The 27,506-nt window shown below is 35.3% G+C and overlaps 1 protein-coding gene across 2 annotated transcripts; it reads left to right on the top strand.

Annotated features, from left to right (window-relative positions):
• Positions 1 to 249: 249 nt before the first annotated feature.
• Positions 250 to 23,846, top strand: LOC110031897. 2 transcript variants are annotated; one of them, XM_020735321.1, is made up of 21 exons: positions 250 to 417; positions 613 to 693; positions 775 to 1,428; positions 2,464 to 2,654; positions 2,748 to 2,822; positions 2,958 to 3,092; positions 3,826 to 3,944; positions 4,093 to 4,459; positions 5,129 to 5,231; positions 5,320 to 5,430; positions 6,006 to 6,169; positions 6,376 to 6,493; positions 16,920 to 17,144; positions 17,235 to 17,425; positions 17,530 to 17,697; positions 17,796 to 17,901; positions 21,950 to 22,087; positions 22,205 to 22,369; positions 22,455 to 22,655; positions 23,237 to 23,503; positions 23,630 to 23,846. In XM_020735321.1, the coding sequence occupies exons 2-21, from the start codon at positions 646 to 648 to the stop codon at positions 23,789 to 23,791; spliced, it is 3,708 nt and encodes a 1,235-aa protein (XP_020590980.1). In that variant the 5' UTR covers positions 250 to 417; positions 613 to 645; the 3' UTR covers positions 23,792 to 23,846. The 2 variants fall into 2 exon arrangements, with proteins under 2 accessions (XP_020590980.1, XP_020590981.1); XM_020735322.1 differs by having other exon boundaries at positions 608 to 693.
• The last annotated feature ends 3,660 nt before the right edge of the window (positions 23,847 to 27,506 follow it).

Here is a 27,506-nt window from a genome sequence, read left to right as displayed (position 1 = left end):
GATTACTGCAGATGCCATTAATCTAAAAAAGTATCATTACAACCGTAAATATTTTGACACCTGTTTTACGATTGCTACTTTGGACCAATTTTAATTCAACCGGCAAACCATGATTAGCGAAGGAGTGGCCCCCACTACTGGTTCCTGCCACGCTGAGTTTCGACCGTTACGAAATTTGAACTTTCCGCTGCCACGTAGCATCATCACCCTGTCGGCGTCCCAACGTTCACCTTCCCCTTTTCAAAAATTCCGATTCAGCTAGCTGTCTCTCCCACTCTCTTTCTCCGATTTCGACTTCATTTCTGAGAACTCTGTAGATCTCAAGTGGCTTAATTTATTCAGAGTAGCTCTGTGGATAAAGGAGATCTTGGCTTCTCCAGTGATTCTCGAAAGCCTCACCATTTCTCCCGTTAAAAGGTAATTTTCCTTTCTGATTTGAACCATCCAATTAGGGTTTCTAACTCTCGGGATTCTTCTCTTTCTTTATTTTTCAGTGACATGTAGCTTAGGAAGGAGCATTTGGGGGAAATTTAGCAGTTTTTCATTTAATTTCTTACATATAAGATGAATTTTATTTTTGTTTATTTTTTTTGGCTTTTGAATTTAGCGCAGGAACATTGATAGCAACTTGTCTTAGAATCCACAATGTTCACCGAAGGACTGGATGCCCAAGCCCTTCGATGGGTTAAGGAAGTAGGTTTTGTCAAATTAAAATAACTTCTATGGAAAAAAAAAAAATTTTTGCTTAAAACATACAATTTTCTCTGAACTTAGGAGCATGCAGAAATTTCAAATGTTCAGCAAAGGACACATGCCAGCCAAGACTTCAAAACAAGCACCTTCCGACTCGATATTCCTCCTCCAGAAAAATTCAAAAGTGGGCATCTTCCGACTGGATCCATTCCAATTTCTTATGCTGTACCACTGGAAGAAGACAGTGATTTTGATTCTGATATGGACGAGTCTTCCGATACTGAGGAAATCTATGCTGGTCGACACTCTACAGAATCTTCTTCTTCTTTGCCTCATGAGGACATCTCGAAGCAGAGGGTTCCCAATGGAGTTTCGAGTGGTCACTGCAGATATGCGAACTCAGTTGTTCAACAACATTGTTCCTCAAGTGATGGATACTCAGGTTATAGTTCATCACGAGATACTGCACAGCAGAGGACAGTTCAGGCGAGAAAACTGGTTGATATGAATAGGTATGCTGAAGAGGAGGAAATGTGGTCGGATTCTGGTGAAAGCTTTGGGTTCAATGGGCAGGTGGAGAGGAAGAATGCTAGTATCGAATTTTCATTACAAGGGGCGAGCAGAGAAGATGGAAACTCTGATGCTGCAAAGAGTGCGTCTTTGGGAGGGAATTGCGCCTTCCAGGGATCTCATTCTAGCGGTAACTGCAAGGACGGGGATTCTAATTCTGAGAAGGTTAGCATGTAAAAGTATCATATAATCAATATTTTGGAAGTCTTTACTGTGTGGGCATTATTAGAGTTGCATTTGTTGGATCAGTTTTTCTTATCCTTAATGTTTAGAGCCGCAAATTTCTCTAAACAAATGAATTTTGCTGGTGTTGCTTTGTTGTATGAAGTCAGATGAATAAGCTTTATATGATTGTTTTTAGACTTGGCCTAAAGACATTTTTGATAACCACAAATTTTTACAGATAAAAAATAGGAAAATTTACATGCATACCACACAATTCCTTTGTATTTACTTCACTCACACATAAAGTTTGATATTTACATTTCTAACTCTTTGGTATAATGAAGCGATGCATGAAAAGGTGTACTTCACGTTTAGAAATTTAATTGTAGTAGTATTTTTTAATGTGATATTAAAGATTAGAACATCATGTAAGTAAATATGAAAGTTTAAGTAATTATGCCAAGTTGGAAAAGTAAAGTTTTCTGATAATTTCCTCTGTATTATTGCCCAATTGAATCTTCCGTAATGAGGATTATGATGTTTCTGTTATAATTACCATGTTCCAAGTTTCATGATGTTATTCAAGAGGGTACAATGGCTTAAATGTTAATAAAATTGACGTGTCAAAAAAAAACTGTTTAGCTGCATGGTTTTGCATCGAGTCATTTAAATAAAAGAAATCTTGTTCATTTTTATTCTTTGCCTGGTATGCTGCGAAACCCATCTTTACTAATTAGTTCCTTTAATCTGAAATGCTGCTAAACCCATCTTTACTAATTAGTTCCTTTAATCTGAATTTATTATAGTTAATAAATTAAAGAGAACACTTCCAAAATGTTTTGCTTATACGGCATTAATGGATAAAAATGAGACGAATAAATGCAGAAAAAGGATATTCACTCTTCCTCCTCTATTTTTGAAATCTTACTGATTCCACTACACTTTTTTCTCCTAATATTACATTTAGATGTGTCATTCTTCTAAATGTCTTGTATCATGGCATAATTTACTTTATACGTTTATATGTATCTAAAGGGTAAACACCTCAACATCCCAAGTGCACCTCCATTTGATGGCTACGGGAAGGAAACTGACCATGCTGCTGTGGAAGTGCCATCAATTAATACTTGTTTACCTCCTATCTCAAGTAGTTGGGATGGTTCGTTTATAAAGGAAGAAATTTTGAATGCCCATTATGAAAACCAGATCACTGACAAGCAGTCTAGGTTCGTTATCTTATTAGCTGAACTTCACTGTTGGATGTTTTCATATTTCATATAATTCAACTTGTACTAACTTGTAAACTTTTTGTTTTGAAGGAGCTCTTCAAGTGGTTTACAGCAAGCTGTAAAGTCTGGCTCATTACGTACTCGACTTCCTAAGTTTCACGCCAGGTTACTACTTAATGAGAAAACTGTTACTTTTTTGGTAGAGTTAAGGAGTCCTGTTAATCTATGGGATAGGTTTTTGATGTTTTTTTACCATGATATTAATTGAATAATTATTTATCATTACTAAATTGACTTTAGTGGACAAGGGCCCTGGCATTGTGTGCTGGCATATGATGCATGCGTTCGATTATGTCTTCATTCCTGGGCTAGAGGTTGCATGCAAGCACCCTCTTTTTTGGAAAATGAATGTGCTCTGCTGCGAAAAGCATTTGGGTAAGAATTTGATTTCTAGATTTTATTATGCAATGTTGAATCGTTGAAAATTAGGTATTTGTTATATACAAACATGTGTAACTCTCCTCTTTTGCTTGAAATGCTGAGAATTTTTTTTTAGTTTCATAGGTTAGGTCAAAACTGATTAATATGCAGCATGCTCCACTTTGTGTAATTTGTTACTTATACTTGTATGCATTTGAAGTGAATTATGCCAAATGATCATCGAGTGCTAAAAAAAATCTTCATTGACGTGAAAAAAATTAATGTTCATTGAATAGAGAAGCCATTTTTATTCTACATCAGATGTTCTTGGAGTCCATGAGTTATATCATGTATGCTTCCTTCAAAATTGGTTTGTATGAACGCCACAAAAAACATACTAAAATAGTTTTTCTAGAAACACAAAAGGTGCGTATATTTTTATGCTTCATGTCGAATAGTGCTACTATTGATTCATTACTTTTTTATCTTCAAGTAATATGTTAAGTCAAACTTTTATTGGTAAATTAGCAACTTTATCATGATTCATTGGCTTATATTTTATGGAAAATTGGCAATCACTCTAGTAATTGTCTTACAACATTCACCTCTTTTTTTAAAATTTCATATTATTGTAAATTTGTAATGCTAATTGAGGATTATATTTCTAAATTATTCTAAGCTCCTGCAATATCCAACCTTCAGAAACATCTAATCTAAATTACAGTTAAATTCCTTTATCTTTTCCCAGCTTGCAGCAAATCCTACTGCAGTCAGAAACGGAGCTTCTAGGACAACAGTCTTCTGGTTCGTCCTCTGAAGGAATCATGCCAAAGCCCAAAAAAATCATAGGAAAAATTAAGATTCAAGGTACTTACAGTCTATCTATCTTCAGATTTCTTCCTTATTGTTAAAAGAAATAGTTTATACTCTACCATATGTAATTGTCATTGCATTTCAAATATCCTTCTATAATTAAAATCATTATGTTAAAATATTCAACCTGCTCCTGCTACAGTCCACAAAGTCAGAATGTCTCCAGAGATGCCTTCAGGCTGCAGTATTTCAGCAATGAATTTATCTACAGCGAACATACGATCTCTTCAAAGTTCAATATCTAGCCTGCATACATTGCTTGCCGCAGAATGGAAATCGCTTCGTAATTTGCGCTTTTTACTGTGTCTGCCTTCTAATAGCTCTTTAGCAGCACAGAGTTTAGCTTGTGTAAATGCTAGTACTCTGTATGCAAAGAAAGGTTCAGCTCTCTTTAAAGTTGGTGTTACCAGCATGCAAACACCTTCATACACTTGCCGGTTGAAGTTAAAAAGTAGAATTAAAGAGGAAGCAGTCCAATTGGATCCTGGATCAGGCGAAGCTCATGCTTTGTATGCTATTTTTTTCAACTAATATTGTTTTTAAGTTATCTTCCTTGGTGTCTAGACTTTGGAGGGCATTTAGATACATAGCACAAAATTCTTGTGTATTTACATATGTCACACCTAAAAAAAAAAAAAGAAATCTCACAACTAAACTTTCATATTTACACACATAACTCTGAAGTCTTTAATATTACATTAATACCACCTTTTAAAAGTGAAATATGACACCACCTTTCCAATTGGATCCTGCATCAGACGAAGCTCATGCTTTTGTATACTATTTTTTTCAACTAATATTGTTTTCAAGTTATCTTCCTTAGTGTCTGGACTTTGGAGGGCATTTAGATACATAGCACAAAATACTTATGTATTTACATATGTCACACGTAAAAAAAAGAATCTCACAACTAAACTTTCATATTACACACATAGCTCTGAAATCTTTAAAATTACATCAGTACCACTTTTTAAAAGTGAAATACACTTTTCCATGCATAGGTTTAAAGCACCAAAATGCTATGTATGTAAATATGAAAGTTTAGGAGTGAGATATGTAAATATGTAAGAATTGTGTGGTAAGAATTGTGTGCTATGCTATGTCTATAAAATTTCCTTTAATTTTATTGATGTGTCAAAGAGGTTCCACATGTCTCATTTGTTTTATGGTAATGACAGCTTCCCTGATAGCATTGGAGATGATCTATATGTTGAAGTGTATGACTCCAAGGGGAAGTCATGTGGAAGAGCTGTAGTTCAAGTGGCCAGTATTTCTGATGTTGTAAGCCCTTCCCAAATCTCTACTCATGTAAGGAGGGCAGGCAAATCTATGGACTTGGAAAATTTAATTATGTATTTATTTATTGCAGAATGAAAAGACTCGCTGGTTGCCTATTTATGTTGAACCTGAACATCTATTAGTGGGTCGAATGCAAGTATACTTGAGCTACAAATCAAGCCCAGATGAGAATAATGAAAAGGTGCCAAAACTTTAGTATCTTGTACGGTCTCATATAGTTGTTGATACCATCTTTGTAACATTACAAATTTTTAGATTTTTTATTATTATTATTTTTTAACATTTTCCTAATTTTTTCTGAAAATTGTACCGGTAACGAACTCCCTACTTGCTACCAATATGGCTGTTTTCTTCTTCCAAGTGTTTGCTTAAGGTCACATCTTCTTGGTTTCTATATGTTAGGTGGTTTACTGTTTCGATTTCCATTATATATTTCCCTAGAATGAAGATGCAATTGTGAAGACCAAACATACAATGAAAACTACTATTTTGCGATTTACTTAATGAATTGGGTGGCCCCAACTTATTGAGGGTTGTTAGGGTGGAGCACTAAATCCTTCTTATATTAAGTTATTTATTGTTGTTTCCACTATCTACTTATACTATGGCGAAACACACACAAATACAAAATCATACATTTCTACATTTTTTTTTTTTGCATTAATGACAACTAATTGTTTCTCATGCTCTTTTTTAGGATATTTTTTTTCTTTTGTTTCTTATGTTAAATTGACCTAACAATTCCTGCCAATGCAGTGTGGTTCAATAGCAGAAACAGTAGCATATGATGTTGTAATGGAGGTTGCAATGAAAGCTCAACATGTTCAGCAGAGAAATTTGACGTTGCATGGATCTTGGCAATGGTTGTTGACAGAATTTGCCACCTATTTTGGAGTTTCATATGCCTACACAAAATTAAGGTAATAAGAGGGCATTCCCTTTCACTGTTTGCTCTGATTAAGATAGTTCGCCTTATCCTAATAGGAATGTCATGCTTATTTGTTTTACATCCGATTGGCATATTTTAGCGAGTTAATGTAATATTTCATCAAGTTGGATAATCAATCCTTTCAACAACTTTTTACTCCACTAGCTGCTGATAATCTTAATTTCTAACAATTGTCAGATATCTCTCCTATGTAATGGATGTGGCAACCCCTACAAAAGACTGCCTAATGCTCGTTCATGATTTGCTTTTACCCGTAATTATGAAGAGCAACATGAATACATTAAGCCATCAAGAGGTACCGCCAACCCATCCAGCTTTCTATGTGATATTACATTTAATTAATTGTTTATTTAAAGAGTTACTACCTTTTTTTGGCTTTGAGAAGTTCTAGTGTATACTGGTATATGGCAGGTCTAGGATGTATTCCAGCTAGTTAAGTAAACTAGGAAGGGTTTAAATTTTTATCAAACCCTGATTTGGTAATTGAGCCAAAGGTTTGAGCTAGGACCTAGTTTTTGGTTGGTACAGCTTAGGTTGACTTAGTTGACACAATTTTAATTATTCTTATTATTTTTTTGGGCCAAATATAGCTATAGTCATTAATAATCGATTTAAAAAGACAACTTGGTGCACATGAAAGTAGACAACTATAACAACACATGAGGTTTTGGATTTAGTCCCATGTTGGATAGTTGAAAATTATGTTGGTTGAAAATATCAAAAGGTTAGTCATCACTTATAATAAGTTTTAAGTTTTATAGTCGGCTTCCACTATGGTTGAGCAAAGATCAAGAGTAGGTGACTCTTATAACCCCCATGTGGTTTTGTTGGCTCTCAAAGCATTAATTTAAACTTGTAAGATAAGGGGAGTGATGACTAATGTAAATAATTTAAGTTGGATAATTAAAAAAAATGTTGGTTCAAAAATATTAAAAGGTTGATGTTCAGCCATTAACTTCTACATTTGGGGCAACATCTACAACATTTTCATGGGCCGAGTTGGCTCTTGGTGCGTGGGCTTAAAACTTGTGTGACACTCTAGATGTTGAAAAGTTTTATTTTTAAGAGAGTAATGACTTAGATAATTAAGGTATATGGAGTTTTAAGTATTGTTCCACATCAAAAAGTTAAAAATTATCTGATTCAAAAATATGGAATGACATGAGCTTTTGAGTTAAAAATGGACTTGAACACTAAAGTATCTGATATCGGAGTTAACCCAAATGACAACAGAAATGCAATTTTTATTACCGAAATCAACTAGAGATTACAACAAAAAACTCTCGGAATTAGAAAATAACAAAAGGACGCAACACAAAATTTAGGGTAGTGATGCTGAAGTTTAAGTGACAATAATGGTATGAAGGGCTTAATGGTCGAAAGAAAGCAAGTTGGTGGTTAACTAAGAGACAAAGTAGTGGGAAAGGCTAAAATAGAGTGGTTGTTGCTAGGGTGGCACATGGTGGAAGGGTTGGTTGTAGCAGGGGAAGTGGGAGTTGGCTGGTAGGGGCTCGAAAGAGAACTTTCACTGAAAAAACAACAGCTGGATTGGCAGAGTGCAGTTGAGGAGTAGGTTGTTATGGAGGTGGTCGAGAGATTTGGTGACGAGACAGATAGAGAGATGGGGAAGATTTGGCATATGGAAAGAGGTGGGTGGTTTGGGCGGCTAGATTGACAGGGGAAAGGGTTGGGTTGAAGGAGACAACAAGGTTGTTGTCTTTGGGAAGATGGATGGCTACACAACACTGATGGCGACAAGGGTGGTCGCAGAGGGAAGGAGGTTGCAGATGATGGTAACGAGATGGACGGAGAGATGGGGAGGATTTGACGTATGGAATGAGGTGGGTGGTCTGGGCGGCTAGATTGGCAAGGAAAGGGGTTGGACTAAAGGAGACAACAAGGTTGTTGTCTTTGGGAAGACGGATGGCTACAACAGTGATGGCAACGAGGGTGGTAGCAGAGGGAAGGAGGTTGCGGATGATGGGGAGAGTCAAAAATAATCACTACCTTGTAAGAGATATAGTTGGAGCAGCACCTACCTTCAAATACACTGATAGAAGGAAGAACATGGGACACCGACAGTTGTCTTGAAAGACGCGGGTAGGTGCTTACATGGGACACCGACAGTTGTCTTGAAAGACGCGGGTTGCTTGGGTAGTTGGATGGAAGGGTTGGGCTGCAGGAGACAGCAAGAATGTTGTTTTTGGGATGAGGGATGGTTGTGGCAGTGACAATGATGATGGAAATAACAAAGGGAAGGTTGTAGAGGACAAGAGAATCGAAGATAATCACAACATTGGAGAAGATAAAGCCAAAACACCACACGCCTCAGTTGATTCATCCCAATATCACAGGACATGACATTTCTGCCTCTTGCATCACTCCATCACGATTACTACCCACTCTCGCTTGCATCATATCTTCAATCATCGAAGGGTAGTCATGTTCTTCCTCTAAAGTGTAGTCATCGAAGGGTGAATTCAGCTCTAAAGTGTAATATAGTTCAAACTCTCTAAATAACACATTCATACTCACAAAAGTTCTCTTCTCAATCAAGTTACAACATATATAATCCTTCTGAGTAGTAGAATACCCACGAATATAAATTTCATAGCTTTGGAATACAACTTCCCTACAGATGACCTGTTGTCTTTCACAAAACATAAACATTCAAATACCTTCAATGAAAGGATCTCACTATTTTTGTGCTTCAACATCTGACAATGAGACTTTCAATCCAGTACTCTCAAAGACATTCTATTGATATAGTTGTCTTGAAAGACGTGGGTTGGCTGGGTGGCTGGATGGGTAACAGGAAGGGTTGGGCTGCAGGAGACAGCAAGATTGTTGTTTTTGGGGTGAGGGATGGCTGCGGCAGTGACAATGATGATGGAAATAAGAAAGGGAAGGTGATAATCACCACATTGGAGAAGATAAAGCCGAAACACCACACGCCTCAATTGATTCATCCTAATATCACAGGACATGACATTTCTCCCTCTTGCATCACTCCATCACGATTACTACCCACTCTCTCTTGCCCCATATCTTCGGTGGTGTGAATTCACCTCTAAAGTGTAATATGGTTCAAACTCTCTAAATAACACATTTATACTCATGAAAGTTCTCTTCTCAATCAAGTTACAACATATATAATTCTTCTGAGTAGCAGAATACCCACGAATATAAATTTCACAGTTTTGGAATCCAACTTCCCTACAGATGAACTGTTGTCTTTCACAAAACATAAACATTCAAATACCTTCAATGAAAGGATCTCACTATTTTTGTGTTTCAACATCTGACAATGAGACTTTCAATCCAGTACCCAAAGACATTCTGTTGATCAATTGAGCTGTTGTCAAAACAGTTTTCTCCACATGTACTTTGGAACATTCATCGTGATCATCATGCTTCGAGCTACCTTTAGAAAGTATCTGTTTTTCCTTCTTGTCACTCTGTTTTGTGTCGGTGTGTATGAACATGATGCATCCCTTAGGCTGACAAATATTTCACAAATGCTTTGTTGGTATATATTATGTCTCATTAACATATCTCAACACCTTCACTACAGCACCGTATTGAGTCTAAATCATCCTATGAAAATCGTTAAAGCTGACATGCGCATCATTTTTATTTCTGATCAGATATAACCAAGTAACACAAGAAAAACAATTAATAAAAATCACAAAATATCTATAGTCATTCATCGAAGTTGTAGAAAGACAGCAAGATTGTTGTTTTTGGGGTGAGGGATGGCTGCGGCAGTGACAATGATGATGGAAATAAGAAAGGGAAGGTGATAATCACCACATTGGAGAAGATAAAGCCGAAACACCACACGCCTCAATTGATTCATCCTAATATCACAGGACATGACATTTCTCCCTCTTGCATCACTCCATCACGATTACTACCCACTCTCTCTTGCCCCATATCTTCGGTGGTGTGAATTCACCTCTAAAGTGTAATATGGTTCAAACTCTCTAAATAACACATTTATACTCATGAAAGTTCTCTTCTCAATCAAGTTACAACATATATAATTCTTCTGAGTAGCAGAATACCCACGAATATAAATTTCACAGTTTTGGAATCCAACTTCCCTACAGATGAACTGTTGTCTTTCACAAAACATAAACATTCAAATACCTTCAATGAAAGGATCTCACTATTTTTGTGTTTCAACATCTGACAATGAGACTTTCAATCCAGTACCTCAAAGACATTCTGTTGATCAATTGAGCTGTTGTCAAAACAGTTTTCTCCACATGTACTTTGGAACATTCATCGTGATCATCATGCTTCGAGCTACCTTTAGAAAGTATCTGTTTTTCCTTCTTGTCACTCTGTTTTGTGTCGGTGTGTATGAACATGATGCATCCCTTAGGCTGACAAATATTTCACAAATGCTTTGTTGGTATATATTATGTCTCATTAACATATCTCAATACCTTCACTTCAACATTGTATTGAGTCTAAATCACCCTATGAAAATCTTTAAAGCTGACATGCGCATCATTTTTATTTCTGATCAGATATAACCAAGTAACACAAGAAAAACAATTAATAAAAATCACAAAATATCTATAGTCATTCATCGAAGTTGTAGAATAAAGTCACCATCCATCTGAATGCACCAAAACAAAAATATAAGAACTGATTTTAGTAGTATTAACATAAAAGCTTCCAGTATGCTTGGCAAACTCACAAACATCACAAATAAGTTTTTGTTTATTTGTTTTTAGATATAATGATAGATATAAAAGACTCAATAGACTAAACGAAGAGTATCTCATGTGCTTGTGATATAGGATCAATAAACTAAACGAAGAGTGTCTCACAAACGCTTTGTTGGTATATATTATGTCTCATTAACATATCTCAATACCTTCACTTCAACATTGTATTGAGTCTAAATCACCCTATGAAAATCTTTAAAGCTGACATGCGCATCATTTTTATTTCTCATCAGATATAACCAAACAACACAAAAAAAATAATTAAAAAAAATCACAAAATATCTATAGTCATTCATCGAAGTTGTAGAACAAAGTCGCCATCCATCTGAATGCACCAAAACAAAAATATAAGAACTGATTTTAGCAATATTAACATAAAAGCTTCTGGTATGCTTGGCAAACTCACAAACATCACAAATAAGTTTTTGTTTATTTCTTTTTTGATATACTGATGGATATAAACGACTCAATAGACTAAAGGAAGAGTATCTCATGTGCTTGTGATATAGCATCAATAGACTAAATGAAGAGTGTCTCATGTGTATGTGATATAGCAGCAATACATCCTCCACACTTTCCTCAAATCCTCCTGCTCCAGCTTTCTTAACCATGGATGTCAAGATTGAGTCCATCTCCTCTGATCCAAGTACTGGAGTCACACTATGCCACATATCAGTCCCAATTTTTTTACCAGTCCCCTTCTCTTGAAAGGTCACTTTTGGAATATCAAATAAAATAACATCCTCCACACTCCCCTCAAATCATCCTGCTCCAGCTTTCTTAACCATGGATGCCAAGATTGAGTCCATCTCCTCCGATCCAAGTACTGGAGTCGCACTATGCCACATGTTAGTCCCAAATTTTTGACCAGTCCCCTTCATTTGAAAGGTCACCTTTGGAATATCAAATAAAACAACACATTTTAGTTGGAGTATAATGACACTAATGGATAAAAGGTTCACTGAAAAGAAAGAAGCATGCAAAAAATTGGACCTCACTATACCATTATCATTCACAGACTGTGTTGTCCCATCTACAGTTTGAATGCTTTCTGGAACTGTCAGGAGAGTATAGGAAGAGAACTCACTAGCGGCACCTGTCATATGTTGAGATGCACTAGAATCTACTATACGTTCTAATGAACATATGGTTGATATAGAGGCAAGAGCTTATGTATCTTGAGCATATTTGGTTGAATTAGTATAACTAACAGTGTTTCCCTTAGATGTTGAGAAGGTGGATGCATTCTCAATGACATCATATGTTCTTCTCTGCTTCCTCTTCAACATCACTAGCAACTCGTGATCCTCATCAGTAAAGACCACCCTTACCTTCCCTTTTTCTCTGCTACCATCAGATTTCCTTGATAGCTCCCTCTAGACAATCACCGTTCACCTGTCTCTTTCTCCATGGGTGGCTTTGAACAAGCCTTGTTCAGGTGTCTTACATCTTCATAGTTGTAACACCTACGGGACTCCCCTGAACACTTATCATACCTTCCCACGTCTTCACAGTTGTAACACCTACGGGACTCCCCTGAACACCTGTCATACCTTAGATTGATGAAGCCAATTCCTCTTCTTCTTTCCTGTCATCACAACTCTTTTGTTCGACCCAATAGCCACAGAAGTCTCACACCCCTTCTTAAATGCTTCTGCAAGAAGTCGTAGTCGCACCCCTTCTTTAATGCTTTTGCATGAAGTTGTAGTCGTTGTTCTCGTGCCACACAATCCAACCGAAGCTTTGTCTACTTTCCTTTCTTAATCTCAATCAGTCACTTCAGCCTCATTTCACGAATTTCATCTTTAATCTTCCTATAAGATGATCTTGAGCCACCATCACCTTATATCTCAACAACCTTCAAGTTTCTTTGAGATGTCTCCTTGTTCGTAGCTTCGTAATATCGAAGCCTATCCGTGATCCTCACGATCTCGAAGTTCTTCGCCTCGATTCTAGGTTCCATCTCTGTTGTCGCTTCGGCAAAGCCACTCGCGACGGAAGCTAACACGACCCTCGGCACGACAATTTGTTGGCTAAATTCCTCCACTGATCAACAATGACTTCCACTTCCATCAGCCAAATCTTTCCTATTGTAAACAGTAAATCCTTAGGACCTCGAGGTTGTCTGTCTTATGAGACACAAATCCTTACTTTATTTTTAGGTTTTTGCACAATCATATTGTGCAATATAAGTCGTAACTCTATTTGAAATTTCGAGGTCCTCATTCAGTATGACATAAATCCTCTAATCTTCCAGGCTATTTACATGATCAAATATCATGCAAATAAAAGGAAGGATGAAACATCTGATGAACCTCACCTCGATAATTTCTTGGCTAAATTCCTCCACTGATTAACAATGGCTTCCACTTCCATCAGCTAAACCTTTCCTAGTTTAAACAACAAATTCATAGGATCTCGAGATTGTCTATTCAATGCGACATAAATTCTCAATTTATCTTTAGGCTTTTACACAATCATATTATGCAATATAAGTCCTAACTCTTTTTAAGATTCTAAGGTCGTCATTCGGTATGCGACACAAATCCTCACTTTATCTTTAGAATTTTGCACAATCATATTGTGCAATATAAGTCGTAACTCTTTTTGGGATTCTGAGGTCGTCATTCGGTATGACATAAATCCTCTGATCTTCCAGGCTATTTACATGATCAAATATCATGCAAATTTAAGGAAAGATGAAACATCCGATGACCCTCGCCTCGATAATTTATTAGCTAAATTGCTCCACTTATTAACAATGACTTCCACTTCCATCAGCTAAACCTTTCCTAGTTTAAACAACAAATCTATAGGACCTCCAGATTGTCTGCCTAGTACGACATAAATTCTCAATTTATCTTTAGGCTTTTAACAATCATACTGTGCAATATAAGTTCTAACTCTTTTTAAGATTCTGAGGTCGTCATTCGGTATGACATAAATTCTCCGATCTTCCAGGCTATTTACATGATCAGATATCATGTAAATTTAAGGAGGGATGAAACATCCGATGACCCTCGCCACGATAATTTATTCGCTAAAGTCCTCCACTGATCAACAATGGCTTCCACTTCCATCAGTTAAACCTTTCCTAATTTAAACAACAAATCCATAAGACCTCGAGGTTGTCTGCTTAGTGCGACATAAATAATACTCACTTTATTTTTAGGTTTTTGCACAATCATATTGTGTAATATAAGTCCTAACTCTTTTTAGGATTCTAAAGTCATCATTCGGTATGACATAAATCCTTCAATCTTCTAGGCTATTTACATGATCTGATATCATGCAAATTTAAGGAAGGATGAAACATCTTATGACCAATAAATGTCCGCCGAGATTTCTTCATTTGATCTGTGACAACGACTTTATATATGTTTAAAAATACAAGAATTTGATACTGCTGCTAGAAGATTTAAATCCCGGCAACGGCGCCAAAAACTTGACAACGGTTATAGATTTGATAAAGATGTATATAAAATATTCAATAATTGTAAAGTCACACTTATCAATGCAAGTATACGTATCGTTCAAGTAATACAGGACTCTAATGGAGTCCTGAATATCGATCACACAGGGAGTAATATTAGAAGCTACGAACTAAGATTAAAAACCAATACTTAATCACAACAATATAGTTCAATTTGCATATTTGTCACTATTAGGAAATTGAAATAAAAATACAATTTTAATAAACTCTTAATTAACTAATTCTACTAATAAAGTTTCTAATGTGAAGTTCAATATATAAAAAAGCATTCTTCTCCTTGTCAAGAAATTTAAGTGAATGGATAAATTGAATCAGTTCAAATTGTATTGTGTCAAATATTACCCTTTGAACCAGGCATAAAGAATATTGACTAATCATATGCTTGGTGGCTATGCTGGCAGGATACCGGCTTTCACTTCGGAGCTCCCGAGTTCCCCTCGCCTGAGGGCTAACATCTACACTTCAGCAACCAAACGATAGGACCAATTGAGGATTTTAGTCTGTCACTCTAAAATCTCTAATTCTACGCCCGATAATTTTTATTTTCTTATTTATTTGCACCCAACTTTCAAGGACTTTGACGTCCCTAAATCTTGGATATAATCTTCACTTTAGTTATAAAACTCAACATATTTTAACAAATCAATTGGGCAGATTGAAAGTAAATTAAGATTGAAGTGAAAAGATCATCACAACTTGTTTAACATTCTCATGGCAGAACCAATTCAAATCACAAGTTCACAAAATCTCAAGACAAGAAGAAAGATAGAAAAAACAACTCAGAACTCATGAAGAAGATACGACAAAACTTGGAATTTATATATAAAAGCAAAGTCATACAAACTTCAATAAGTAAATATAACTTATCTCTAATTCCTCGAAGTTCCTCTGAATCTCTTCCTTTCTTTACAGTACACAGAATTCTACTTCGAAGCGGCAAGGAGGAAGAAATCTCTCGCTTTCGTTCCACTCTTACAATCTCTCTCACAATACTAACCACTCTCTACACTCTAATGGGCACCACAGACAACAAAGACTGAGCAAACACCAGTGGACACCCCCGGACACACACTTTTTCGGCCTCCAAATGTTTCTTTTAAAGTTGTAGAAAAGTTTTCAAGAGTTGTCCAAGCGTCCCTTAAAAAATCGTCCACATTCAATGCATCTGTTGAGAGAACCGACGTTCTCGCCATCGACGGCCCCAAAGCTCTCGCCATCGACGGCCTCGATGGCGCCGTCGGTGGCCTTCTGAAGAATTTTATCCTGTAGCCTCGAGAAAAAATTTCCGTCGGCGTCGTCGTCAAGCTCGCCGTCGGCGGCGTCATGCTCGCCGTCGGCGCCCAAGATCAAATCTTAATATTTTGGTCTTTTTTGCTCCAAATTTGTTCATTTTTGCATTTTTTTGCTCCAATGACCATAATTCAACATACCTGCAACAAAACATCAAAAATATCTTTCTTTAAAGTGTAATATCATCAAAATCAATATAAATTAGGTATGAAAATCTCAATATTTGTAGGTCCTCCATAGGTTCTTGTGCTCCTTTACATGACCAGAGTCGACACCTTGCTCGCACCGATAAGCCTCAACCCATGAAACACAGCTAGCTAGGGAAGCAGCGACGGGATCCCTGCTTAGAAGGACCGCGAAGCTCCGTTCGTCGTTCGCTTGCACAGAAGGATTCCCGAAACCTTGGTGGCTCTGATATCATATATAGAAATAAAAATTTTGGTAAAATCTTACTCATTTCATTAACAGTTACAAATAAGCTCCTAGACTTCTTCAATTTATAAATAGAACTCTACATTAGATATCAAATCCAATAGTTCTAAATTCATCCTAATTATATTTGAGAGAAATGATAATGATGAAGCAAAATGTTTCCTTTAATGTCTAGCAATATGAAGAGAGGAAAGATAACGAAAACTTAATGAAAAGGGAAAGATGAAGACTACTGTTGATTTATAAGAAAGAAAGGGAATAGATAAATTATTATTGGGTAATAGAGTTTAAGAAAGAAACACACAAGGCAATCGATTCTATTTCTCATATTCTTAAAGTTTGTAGGGTATATGTATTGTTAATGTTTCGATTTTTTTTCCTATCAAAATTTTGTGCAAGTTGTTTCCGAGCCGTAGTTTCTATTTTGCTTTTTTTAGTAGCGATGAATTGTCTGCTTTGTCAGCTCCTTCGATCACTGTGGCATATTGGCATATCCAGATAGGTTATCTTAGCTCATGCCAATAAAGTGCAACAGATTTAGACTACACATTCAAACAGATAGATATTCAGACACCTAAGAAATGTCAACAAATTAAACAGTGCAGTTAGGTCATTTTCAAACTCCAATCATTATGGTTTAACTTGCAGCCATAGATGTAAGTTCAGCACATAGCCATGCAGACTTCATAACAAAATTTATGTTTTAAATACAAGCATGAAAAGTAAACAAAAATGGTCCTTATTCAATATCTTTCTTTGATTAGAATCGCATTCTTGGAGAAATGAAGGAGCAAATTGACCAGGTCCTTTCTTTGGTTTTTGAGAATTACAAGTCATTAGATGAATCCTCGTTCTCTGGACTGGTTGAAGTCTTTGGCCCTCCAAATGGAAATCCAGCACCAGCACTGGCAATCTCTGTGAAGCTATACACTCTTATTCATGATATACTATCTCCCGAAGCTCAGTTGATGCTGTGCAACTATTTTCAGGTATATAATTTCATTAATGCATGACACCTTAGTGTTTTAACAACAAATATTGCATAAAGAAATGTCAGTGATATGTTGTTGTATGCTCAGGTTGGTGTCAAGAAGAGATCAAGGAGGCATATGTTGGATACTGATGAGATTTTTGCTAATAGCACTGAAGGAACTTTACTGGATGTTGTTGGCATTGCTACAACTTACCAAAAGATGAAAAGTTTGTGCTATGATATAGTCAAAGAAATTCGTACTGATTTTGAAATCTACAATCATCATATTCTTCCCAGGTACTGGGTGATTCTTGTTCAATGATTTATGATCTCTCAGAATATTGCTCTTTAGATGCATAAATGTTTCTGATTTTGCTTTTGTTCTTTCCTTGACAAAACAGTTTTATAGACCTTCCAAGCCTATCAGCATCAATCTACAGTGTGGAGCTTTGTACAAGATTGCGTTCATTCCTTAAAGCTTGTCCACCTACAGGCCTTTCACAACATGTGGCAGATCTTGTTATTGCTACTGCAGATTTTCAGAAAGATCTTGCTAGCTGGAGTATTTCGTAAGTATGATGAAGTTTAAAAAATAAGTAAAAAAATAAGTATGATAAGTTTATTTTTTTCATAATTAAATTTCTTTAAAATTCTATGGTCTTTGCAGTCCTGTGAAGGGAGGTGTTGATGCCAAAGAGTTGTTTCACTTGTACATAATTTTGTGGATTCAAGATAAGCGCCTTACATTGCTTGAATCTTGCAAACTAGATAAGGTACATTGAATACTTTATTTCACTGTTTATATTCATTTATTTACATTCAACCCTTCTGTCATAGAAATCCTAAAACATGATTTCTGGGGCCTCAGTATACTTCAAGTATACTCGCGTAAAATGTCAAGTGCTAACATTTATCAAGGCTCATATTTTCACAGCATTATGCAGACATTAACTTACACTAAAATTGTTCTAACTTTAATCTGAAAAAACCAATTCTGAGAGCTGGTGACTTTAACCAACAAAAAAAAAAACAACAATATGCCTTTATCCCACTAAGTGGGCTACATGGATCTTTTTTTTCCATTGCGCCCTATTGAGTGTCATATTTACATATAATTCTAATGGATTAAGATCTTTTTTAATACAATATGTCCAAGTCTTTTTAAGTCGACCTCTATCTTTCTTAACATAAGTCGAATCTAAAACATCTGCTCTCCTAACCTGATCATCAGATGTTCGACGTTTAATGTGAGCAAACCATCTAAGATTACTCTCTCTAATATTTTTACAGGAGCTACACCAATCATATCACGAATATATTCATTTTGCATTTTGTCTCTTAGTATCAAGTCATTCATCCACCTAAGCATTCTCATCTCAACAACAACTAACTTTGTTTTATGCTTCTCTTTTAAAGGGCCAACATTCTGCACTATGGGGCATTGCAGGTCTCACCACCATCTTATTAAATTTTCCTTTAAATCTAAGTGGTACATTTCTATCACACTATAAACCCATTGCATTCGTCCACTTCAAATAAGATAGCTTGATGCTATTGTGTGCAAAGGGTGGGAAGAAAAAAATGGAGGCACTTTTTAGTTATTTATTTATTTTGTATAATAAAGGGGAGAGGGTGGGCTTGTCATCTTTTTCTGCATTTGGTGGTAGTCATAAAAGACTACAATCTCAAGAAGTTGCAATAGGCGTCCTCATTAATAGTTTAATTTTATTTATTTTAATTTTTATAATTGAATAGTGCCTATCAAACAACAAGCACATGAGAGGAGAGAATTTGTTTCATACAATTGCATAGGTGATCTACATTGGGATATTTCAATGTGGTGATGTATTCCACAAAAAAGTGTGAAATTTGAGTAGTTTATATAAATTTGGATGTTTTGAGTAGATCATCTTGCTAATTGCATCATCTTTCACTTCACCATTGTCATTATATTCGATTTCGATTGAGTTGCTCGTGGATCACAAATAGCAGTCAACAATCAAATGTGATGATTTTAGTAGGATCATATGTGGGGAGGTCAACATGCTAATATACAAGATGATACTTCAACCATTACAAAAGATGTTGATTTGATGCAACTTAGGAATCAAACTTGAAATAGAACACTCAAGTTCATTATTAATCATGTAAGTGCATTGAAATTTAAACATGTATATGTGCATTAGATCAAATCAAGACTATGATTTCAGATATTTTTGAGAAGTGCACATCACTCCTTATTGGTTGATGCAGCTTAGGAATCAAATTTAAATAGAAGAAAACCTGAGTTCATCATTAATCATGCAGGTGCATTGAAATTTAAAAATCTACATGCGCTTTATATCAAATAAGACTATGATTGCAGATCTTTTGAGAAGTGCATATTATGCTCATCTAAGGATTAGGCATCAAGAACTTGAGTGCACATCACTCCATATTGGTTCATGCGCAGCTTAGAATCAAATTTAAAATAGAAGAAAACTCGAATTCATTATTAATCATGCATGTGCATTGGAATTTAAAAATCTACATATGCTTTAGATCAAATAAGACTATGATTGCAGATCTTTTGAGAAGTGCATATTATGCTCATCTAAGGAGTAGGCATCAAGAACTTCAGTGCACATCACTCCATATTGGTTCATGCGCAGCTTAGAATCAAATTTAAAATAGAAGAAAACTCGAACTCACTATTAATCATGCATGTGTATTGGAATTTAAAAATCTACATATGCTTTAGATCAAATAAGACTGATTGCAGATATTTGGAGAAGTGCATATTAAGCTCGTCTAAGGATTATAATCACATTTAAAATAGAAGAAAACTCAAATTCATTATTAATCATGCATGTGCATTGGAATTTAAAAGTTTACATATGCTTTAGATCAAATAAGACTGATTGCAGATATTTTGAGAAGTGCATATTAAGCTCATCTAAGGATTATGCATCAAGAAAGTGATTTTTTTGGTACCCTTGTATGAACAAAGTTTAGGCATAGCCAAGTATTTAATATATCAACTGGTTAAAACCGAACATAAAAAATTTGGATTAAAATATAACTAATCTCAAGGAATTTTTATAGTGCCCTATTATAAATTAAGTTATTGCATATTTTATAGATAAGTATTTAACATATCAAATGATTATACATGAAAACAAAAAATACTAATAATAATAGTTAGCAAACAATTTGATGTGGAAAATGATTATTATTCAACCAATAATACCAAACTAGATTTTCAGAGCTCGGATTGAATATGATTATTATTATCATTATTATCTAAGGTTAACAAGATATGGAAGATGATTATGCATTGAACCAATACTTGTAATCAAATTCATACTGCTCAGATGGAAGATGTTCATTTGAAAAAGCTTAAGAATCAAGTTAGAAAAATGGAAATTCAGATCAATACTGATCACGCGCTTGCATCAAGATTCAAAGAACGATTATATATTATTCATTCATATCAATCTTTTATGTTCATACAATGAGTACTAAAATGCATCAAGATATGAGGAATTTTATAGGTGTCCTAATATGAAAAATATTGATGCATATTTTGTAGTCAAGTATTTAATATGTCAGATTGTTAAAATTGAACAAAAAAAAAATGGTAGTGTCATGTTTTCTAATTAATTTGAAATGAAAGTGGGAGATTAGTATAATAGATTTTGAAGTTTGCTTAATTGGATCTTAGCAAGATTGATAGACCTGCAAAAATTGGACATTTTATTACCAATTAAGAAACTAGTAAGGATATACATGAACTAATTAGGTAACCCCATGAGACACCAATACTTAGAGATTTGCTTCTAAGCTTGGAAGAAAATGAAAGAGGATAAATATGTGATGTTTTGACTTCACCACAACATTTCATCCAATGGCAAACAATCAATCATATCATATTATTCTAGATATGAGGATGAAATGTTGTTGTAAAGGCGGAGGCGCATAATCTATGCGGTTAAGACGGAGGAGGAGAGGGAGCATATCTCGTCACTGCTCAAGTATTGTCGTAAGGTCTTATACGATGGGAAAAAATATTATCTCAAACCGGTTGCAATCCATCGGAGTCCAGCCGTTGTCCGGACGCAGCTTGCGTACGTTGGGCATACATTTGAGAAACGAAACAGCCTTGTATCTACTTGGAGCATTTACTTACATAGCTAACATTAAACTTTAATTTCTATACATCTATGCATACCACCCAATTCTTATCTATTTACATAGCTAACGCTTGAACTTTACTTTCTATACATCCATGCAAGCCACATCTTTCCCATCACATAAAAAAAATTGATATTTTAACTTCCAAAATATGAATTACACTGGAGTGCAGCCGTTGTCCGGACGCAGCTTGCGTACGTTGGGCGTACATTTGGGAAAAGAAACAGCCTTGTATCTACTTATATAGAAGAGCATTTACTTACATAGCTAACACTTAAACTATAATTTCTATACATCTATGCATAACACCCAATTCTTATCTATTTACATCGCTAATTTACTTTTTATACATCTATTCACTCCAAATCTTTCCCATCACATCAAAAATATTAATATTTTAACTTCCAAAATGTGAATTACACTTTTTTTTCATTTATATATAAAAAGTGGCATATATATAAAATTTAAAGTTTAAGAGTTAGATGTTTAAATGCATATGAAATAAATGATGTATGAGTTTTCTCTCTATGTATCTTTGTATGAATGTATGTAGGTATGTATATATAGTTTTAGTGAAAGTAGATGGTTTTCTACCATTGGTTTAGCCAAAAATTTTTTCTAATTTTTCTGCTAATCCTTGTTGAATAGGTGAAATGGTCTGGAGTTCGAACTCAGCATTTGACCACTCCCTTCGTTGATGAAATTTATGATCGCCTGAAGGAAACCCTGAATGAATACGAAATCATCATGCGTCGTTGGCCTGAATATATTCTTGTTCTAGAAAACGTATGATTGGATTAGTGATGCCACAACTCTTTACATCCATCTTTTTCTTTCTCCTTTTCAGAATCCATCAATTTCTTATACTTATTTAATGCTTATATTTTTTCTCTAAATTTAAAGGCAATCGTGGATGTTGAGAAAGCAATGCTTGAGACTTTGCAGAAACAGTACGCAGATGTTCTATCTCCATTGAAGGATAGTATGGCTCCAAAATCCTTAGGCCTTAAGTTTGTGCATAAACTTGCTAGAGGTAAGAAGGTCTGTCCTTACAGCATTCCTGATGAGGTGAGTTGGTTTATCTTACTTATTCCATTCTATCTTTCTTACGTAACTGCATTATGTTAATTGCTCTTCTTGCTGCTCTTCGCAGCTAGGAATTCTCCTGAATACCATGAAAAGATTGTTGGATGTGTTGAGGCCAAGAATAGAAATGGAGCTGAAGTCTTGGGGTTCTTGCATGCCTGATACTGGGAATGCAGTGGCTGGGGAACGTCTGAGTGAAGTTGCAGTAATTGTGAGATCAAAGTTTAGAAACTACCTCCATGCAGTTGTGGAGAAACTTGCAGAGAATGTGAGTATTTATGAATTCTCACTTCTTGGTATTATGATTATAATTGTCTGACAACAATTCCTATATTGCCTATTTGAGAAAATTTTGGTGCCAAAAACCCTTTTCCACCTAGAACTTCTGACAAATTTTTGGTGCCTAAAATGCCATCAAGTTCAAATATACGCATGTTGAAACTACTGACCACACTTTGCTATGGAAATTGATTATTGCAACAAGTTTCGTATTGATGCATTTCCTTTCCGGTCTCCAGTCTGTTTTTTCATTTTTGGGGCATTTACATACATACCTCTCAATCCCTATGTATTTACATATCTAACACCTACACTTTATATTTTACATTAATAGCGCCCAAATCTTTCATATCACATAAAAAATACCACTATTTTAATTTTTAAAAACTTAAATACAACTTTTCATGCATAGGTAAAGTGGCATGCATGTAAAAATTGAATTTTAGGTGTTAGCTATGAAGAGATGCATAGGAATCGAGTAGTATGTATGTAAATCTTCTTCTTTTTTCTTTTTTATATCCCTTCTTGGATAGATGTCTAACTATTAGCAGATCCACTTTGTGATATTAGACTCGCGCACAGAGAGCCACAAATCTTAAGAAGATACTTCAAGAATCTAAAAGCATCGTCGCAGAAAGTGATGTTCGGAAGAGAATGCAACCCTTGAAGGATCACCTAACAGATACAATAAATCACATTGACAAGGTCCTTGAGGTAAAAGTTTTTGTTTCTGTGTGTCGTTGCCTTTGGGAGAGATTGGGACAGGATGTGCTCAAGTTCTTGGAGAATCATAAAGAGAACAAGTCATTGTGTAAAGCTTCAAGAGCCACTGTAGCTGTAAGCACAATCTACCCAAATTATTTTATGTTACAATAATGTGATTTTGAATATATATATATATATGTGTGTGATTTTTATTTATTTTGGATTTTTGGAATTTAAACTATGGTTGAAATGATGTAGGTACTTGATGAAACTTTTGCATCACAGATGCAGAAGCTGCTTGGAAACAACACATTGCAGGAGAAGGACTTGGAACCACCAAGATCAATATTGGAGGTTCGATCAATTCTCTGCAAGGATGTTTATAGGGATTCAAGCTTTAATTACAGAGTGCGAGCTTGATCCTATGTCAGTGAACTTGGAAGCAATTTTTTTTTTTTAGACATTTTTTCTGGGATTTAAGAAAAAATAACATTTTTATATCAATAACATTAGCATGTGCATATATATTTTTTTTTAAATTTGTTTTGTAAGTAGACTCCAGCTATACAATTATTTATTTTTCAACATTTTTTTCTGGGGTTTAAGAAAAAATAACATTTTTATATCAGTAACATTAGCATGTGCATATATATATATTTTTTAAATTTGTTTTGTAAGTAGACTCCAGCTATGATATCTTCTTGTATATACTTTTGGAACATATGAGCAAAAATATGTGGGTTATCCATCTTTCATTCAGAAATTTATGGGTTTTGTTTTGATTATGTTCTGTTTCATTAATTAGTTTGTGTGCTTGTCATGATACGGGGAAGTGAATAAACAAAATAAGGATTTTTGTAAAGGTATTTTTAATATAAATCAAAAGTAATTTCTGAAAAGCTAGGCAAAAAGAATATAAATTCTACATTGAAATGTTTGTTGAGTTTAATGTAAGGCAGTTTGAATGTGCTAATCAGTTCATCTGAATCACAGTGGTAATGAAGCTTAGAGATGCTTAATGGTCCTACAACATATTCCACACTCAGACATCATGAAGAGATTATCTTTAAATGATATTGAACACAACAAATTTTTTATTTGAACTTAGTGTCAATAAAACAGAGATGCTTAATTACACCTCAATTATTCTTAGAGAGTATTTTAATTTATTTGCTTGATGAAAGAGAGCTAGAATCATGTGCAACATGCATGAAAAGGTTGTCTATTTAGAGCTCATTTGATTGATAAATAGAAAATATGCATATGGGCTTCGAAAATTCAATGTCTTGAACTATCATTTTGTTATGTTGTTGAGAGCTTTAAGGGTCAAATTTTCAGGTGGTAGATTAAATTGTAGATAAGACACTACCCAGAGATTTATCCCTCATTTCATAAGAACTTTTTGATCTAGGGTTATCCCTCTTGATAACAGGATAGTACCTTAGATTAAAGTTGGTCATTTAGCCTTGAATATTTAACATGCAGAAGCAGCAAACATAAGGTATAGATTACAATAGTTTAAGCTTGAGCTTAAAGCAGATGATGGTGGAAATGATAACAAACCCGATCAATGTAAAATGGTTTCGTAGTCCCGGGTCGTCGTAGTCCTTGATCTACTTAGTTAGAGGAAGTATTCCACACAACCTAATTGAAATATCCTTATCACCAAACATGAGTTGTGTCATTCAAGGAACCCTTGTAAATCTGTGGTGGAAGTTTGTGTGAGAGGATAAATTTAAGTGGACTTTAGCTAACATAAAATTTTGTATCAATCAATTATACCCTTATGATTCACGACACAAATGGTAGAAAGTCATTGGGGAGCAAACCGGGTATGACGTAATATAATGCTACCATTTGCAGTCAACATTTTGATAGAGGACTATGAACATAACCGCTATTTTTTGTGGACCCTTTAGGCCAAATCACATGGACAGAAGACTCAGGAGGCATTCTTATTATGTGAGATTGTTTTTAAGTTAGAGGACTCTGGAGATAACCACTATTTTTTGTGGAGACTTTAGGCCAAATCACATGGACAGTGGACTCGGGCCACATCCTTATTATGTGAGATTATTTAAGTGTAAATATAGTGGTACAATCGATGTGACATTCACTCTTTGTGAACTGACGTAAATCAAAAATTTGTCACCCTTGATAAATGATTGTAGAGAGTGGATGAATTCAATTTTAAGGAATTTAGGTGATTGATTTCAACTTGAATAAATTGGTTGATTACTTTGAATGCTTAATTTAGAATTTGATTTTTAAAAGTTGTTGAAATCTTCAATCAACACGATCATCTTTGCGGATTTGAACAATTAAAACTTTTATGTTTAAGATTCTTTTGACATTTATCAATTTTAGAGCTTTAAAAGATTAGTCATGTCGACTTCAGTTTTAACAAAGAGAGAAATCAAACTATGGGTCTGCTTGGGATAATTGCAGCTTATTACAAAGCAGTTGTGAAACCGCAAAAAAATAATTTTAATTCAAAAACTTGTGGTGGCTATCATATTTTTTTTCTTTTGAAAAAGCAAGACCGCAACTAGAAAGCTACCACCGCACCTAGCCAGGTTCAGTGTGAAAATGCTGATTTTAGCGATCTGAAAATGTTGTTTTTTGAAAAAACTGTCAAAACACTGTTTACCCAAACAGACAAAATCGCGGTGTGTTTTGAAAACACCACCGCAACACCGCCTCAAACGAACCGTAAGTGATTTGGCTTTGTAAATTCTGATACTTGTGATTTGGATATTATTTCAAAATTATTAGTCTTATCAACTCCAACACTTAAGAGGAGAAGGAACAAATTGGTTAAGTGGAACTTACAACCCTACCCTAAAGATAAAAATGCCCAATTAGTTTGAATTTGATTTTCAAAACATGTGACTTCCTCGCATGAAAATTTTAGAAAAATTTCACTCATGAGCCCATTTTGTTATACATTTACACGCGAAATCAAGGACGGTGGTGGAATTTCTACATTGGTGATTGACCGCAAGACAAAAAAAAATAGAAGTGCTTGTTTGACTTTTTAATAACTATCTATATATATATACATATATCTACATGGATAGAGAGAGCTTGGGTATGGAACACAAAGACCCTGGCCCTTTTCCCTTCGACCTTCGCCTCTGCTGCCTTGATCCTTTCCTTCTCCCTCTCATCTGATTCCTCCATAGACCCTCTATCATATTTCTTGAAATCTCAGGCCAAAAGACCTTATCGACGACATCCCTTTATGTAAAATGGAACACAAAGAGGCTGCTCCCCTCAATCATATTCGCTTAAATGTAGATGTTTGATAAACTAGCATCAACTTCGACCTCACTACCCACTTGGCAATAGTTCGTATGCAAATCCCTCAGCCAAGTTGATGAGTGGCAATTACGAACTTGGACCGCCAATCCTTTAGCTTGTTCTCGACTTCTAATACTCGAAGTCTGGGACCGGACAAGAAAACGGTGTAGCCATCCCGATCAACCTTGAAACCAAAGAAATACATTAACAACTCTATCGACCACAGAAGCCCACCGAAGGTAGATGATGAAGGTAATTATGATTGTGACGGAGTTTGGCGTGAGTTGAGTAGAGATGATCTTGTAACTATTGAGAATGAATCTCATCTCACTGCAAAATGAGATGAGATTCATTCTCAATAGTTACAAGAATTGATCTACGTACACAACTCAATAGTTACAAGAATTAACAACTCAATAGTTACAAGCTTCCCCTGCAATCACCTGCTGATTTTTCCCCCTTACCAACCACCCAAATCACTTGAACTTGTAACCGAGTTTGGCTTGAAGGCTCAAAATCTGATTATGTTGCCACCTACCTCTCAAAGACGACCGATGACACTCCTAGCAAGTATATACAAAAAAGTTTGTAAGAGAATTGGGAGTCACAATGTGGATAGGAAGGTAGAAGAGAAAAATCACGCGAAGTCAAATAAAGAGATATAAAATAATCAAGCGTCCATTTCACAAGACTTATAGCCTATGGTAGAAGTCGAAACGCCACGGGGGCAATGAAGTATTTTTCGCCTCATTAAAACATAGGAAAAATGTTGAATCAAACACGCATAATGATGAATCACTAAATGCTCAGGAAAACAATTATATATATATAT

Source organism: Phalaenopsis equestris, unplaced genomic scaffold (genome assembly GCF_001263595.1).
Source record: "Phalaenopsis equestris unplaced genomic scaffold, ASM126359v1 Scaffold000862, whole genome shotgun sequence".
Lineage (NCBI taxonomy): Eukaryota > Viridiplantae > Streptophyta > Magnoliopsida > Asparagales > Orchidaceae > Phalaenopsis > Phalaenopsis equestris.
Note: the sequence above shows the minus strand (reverse complement) of the source record. Positions and strands in the feature narration are given on the sequence as shown.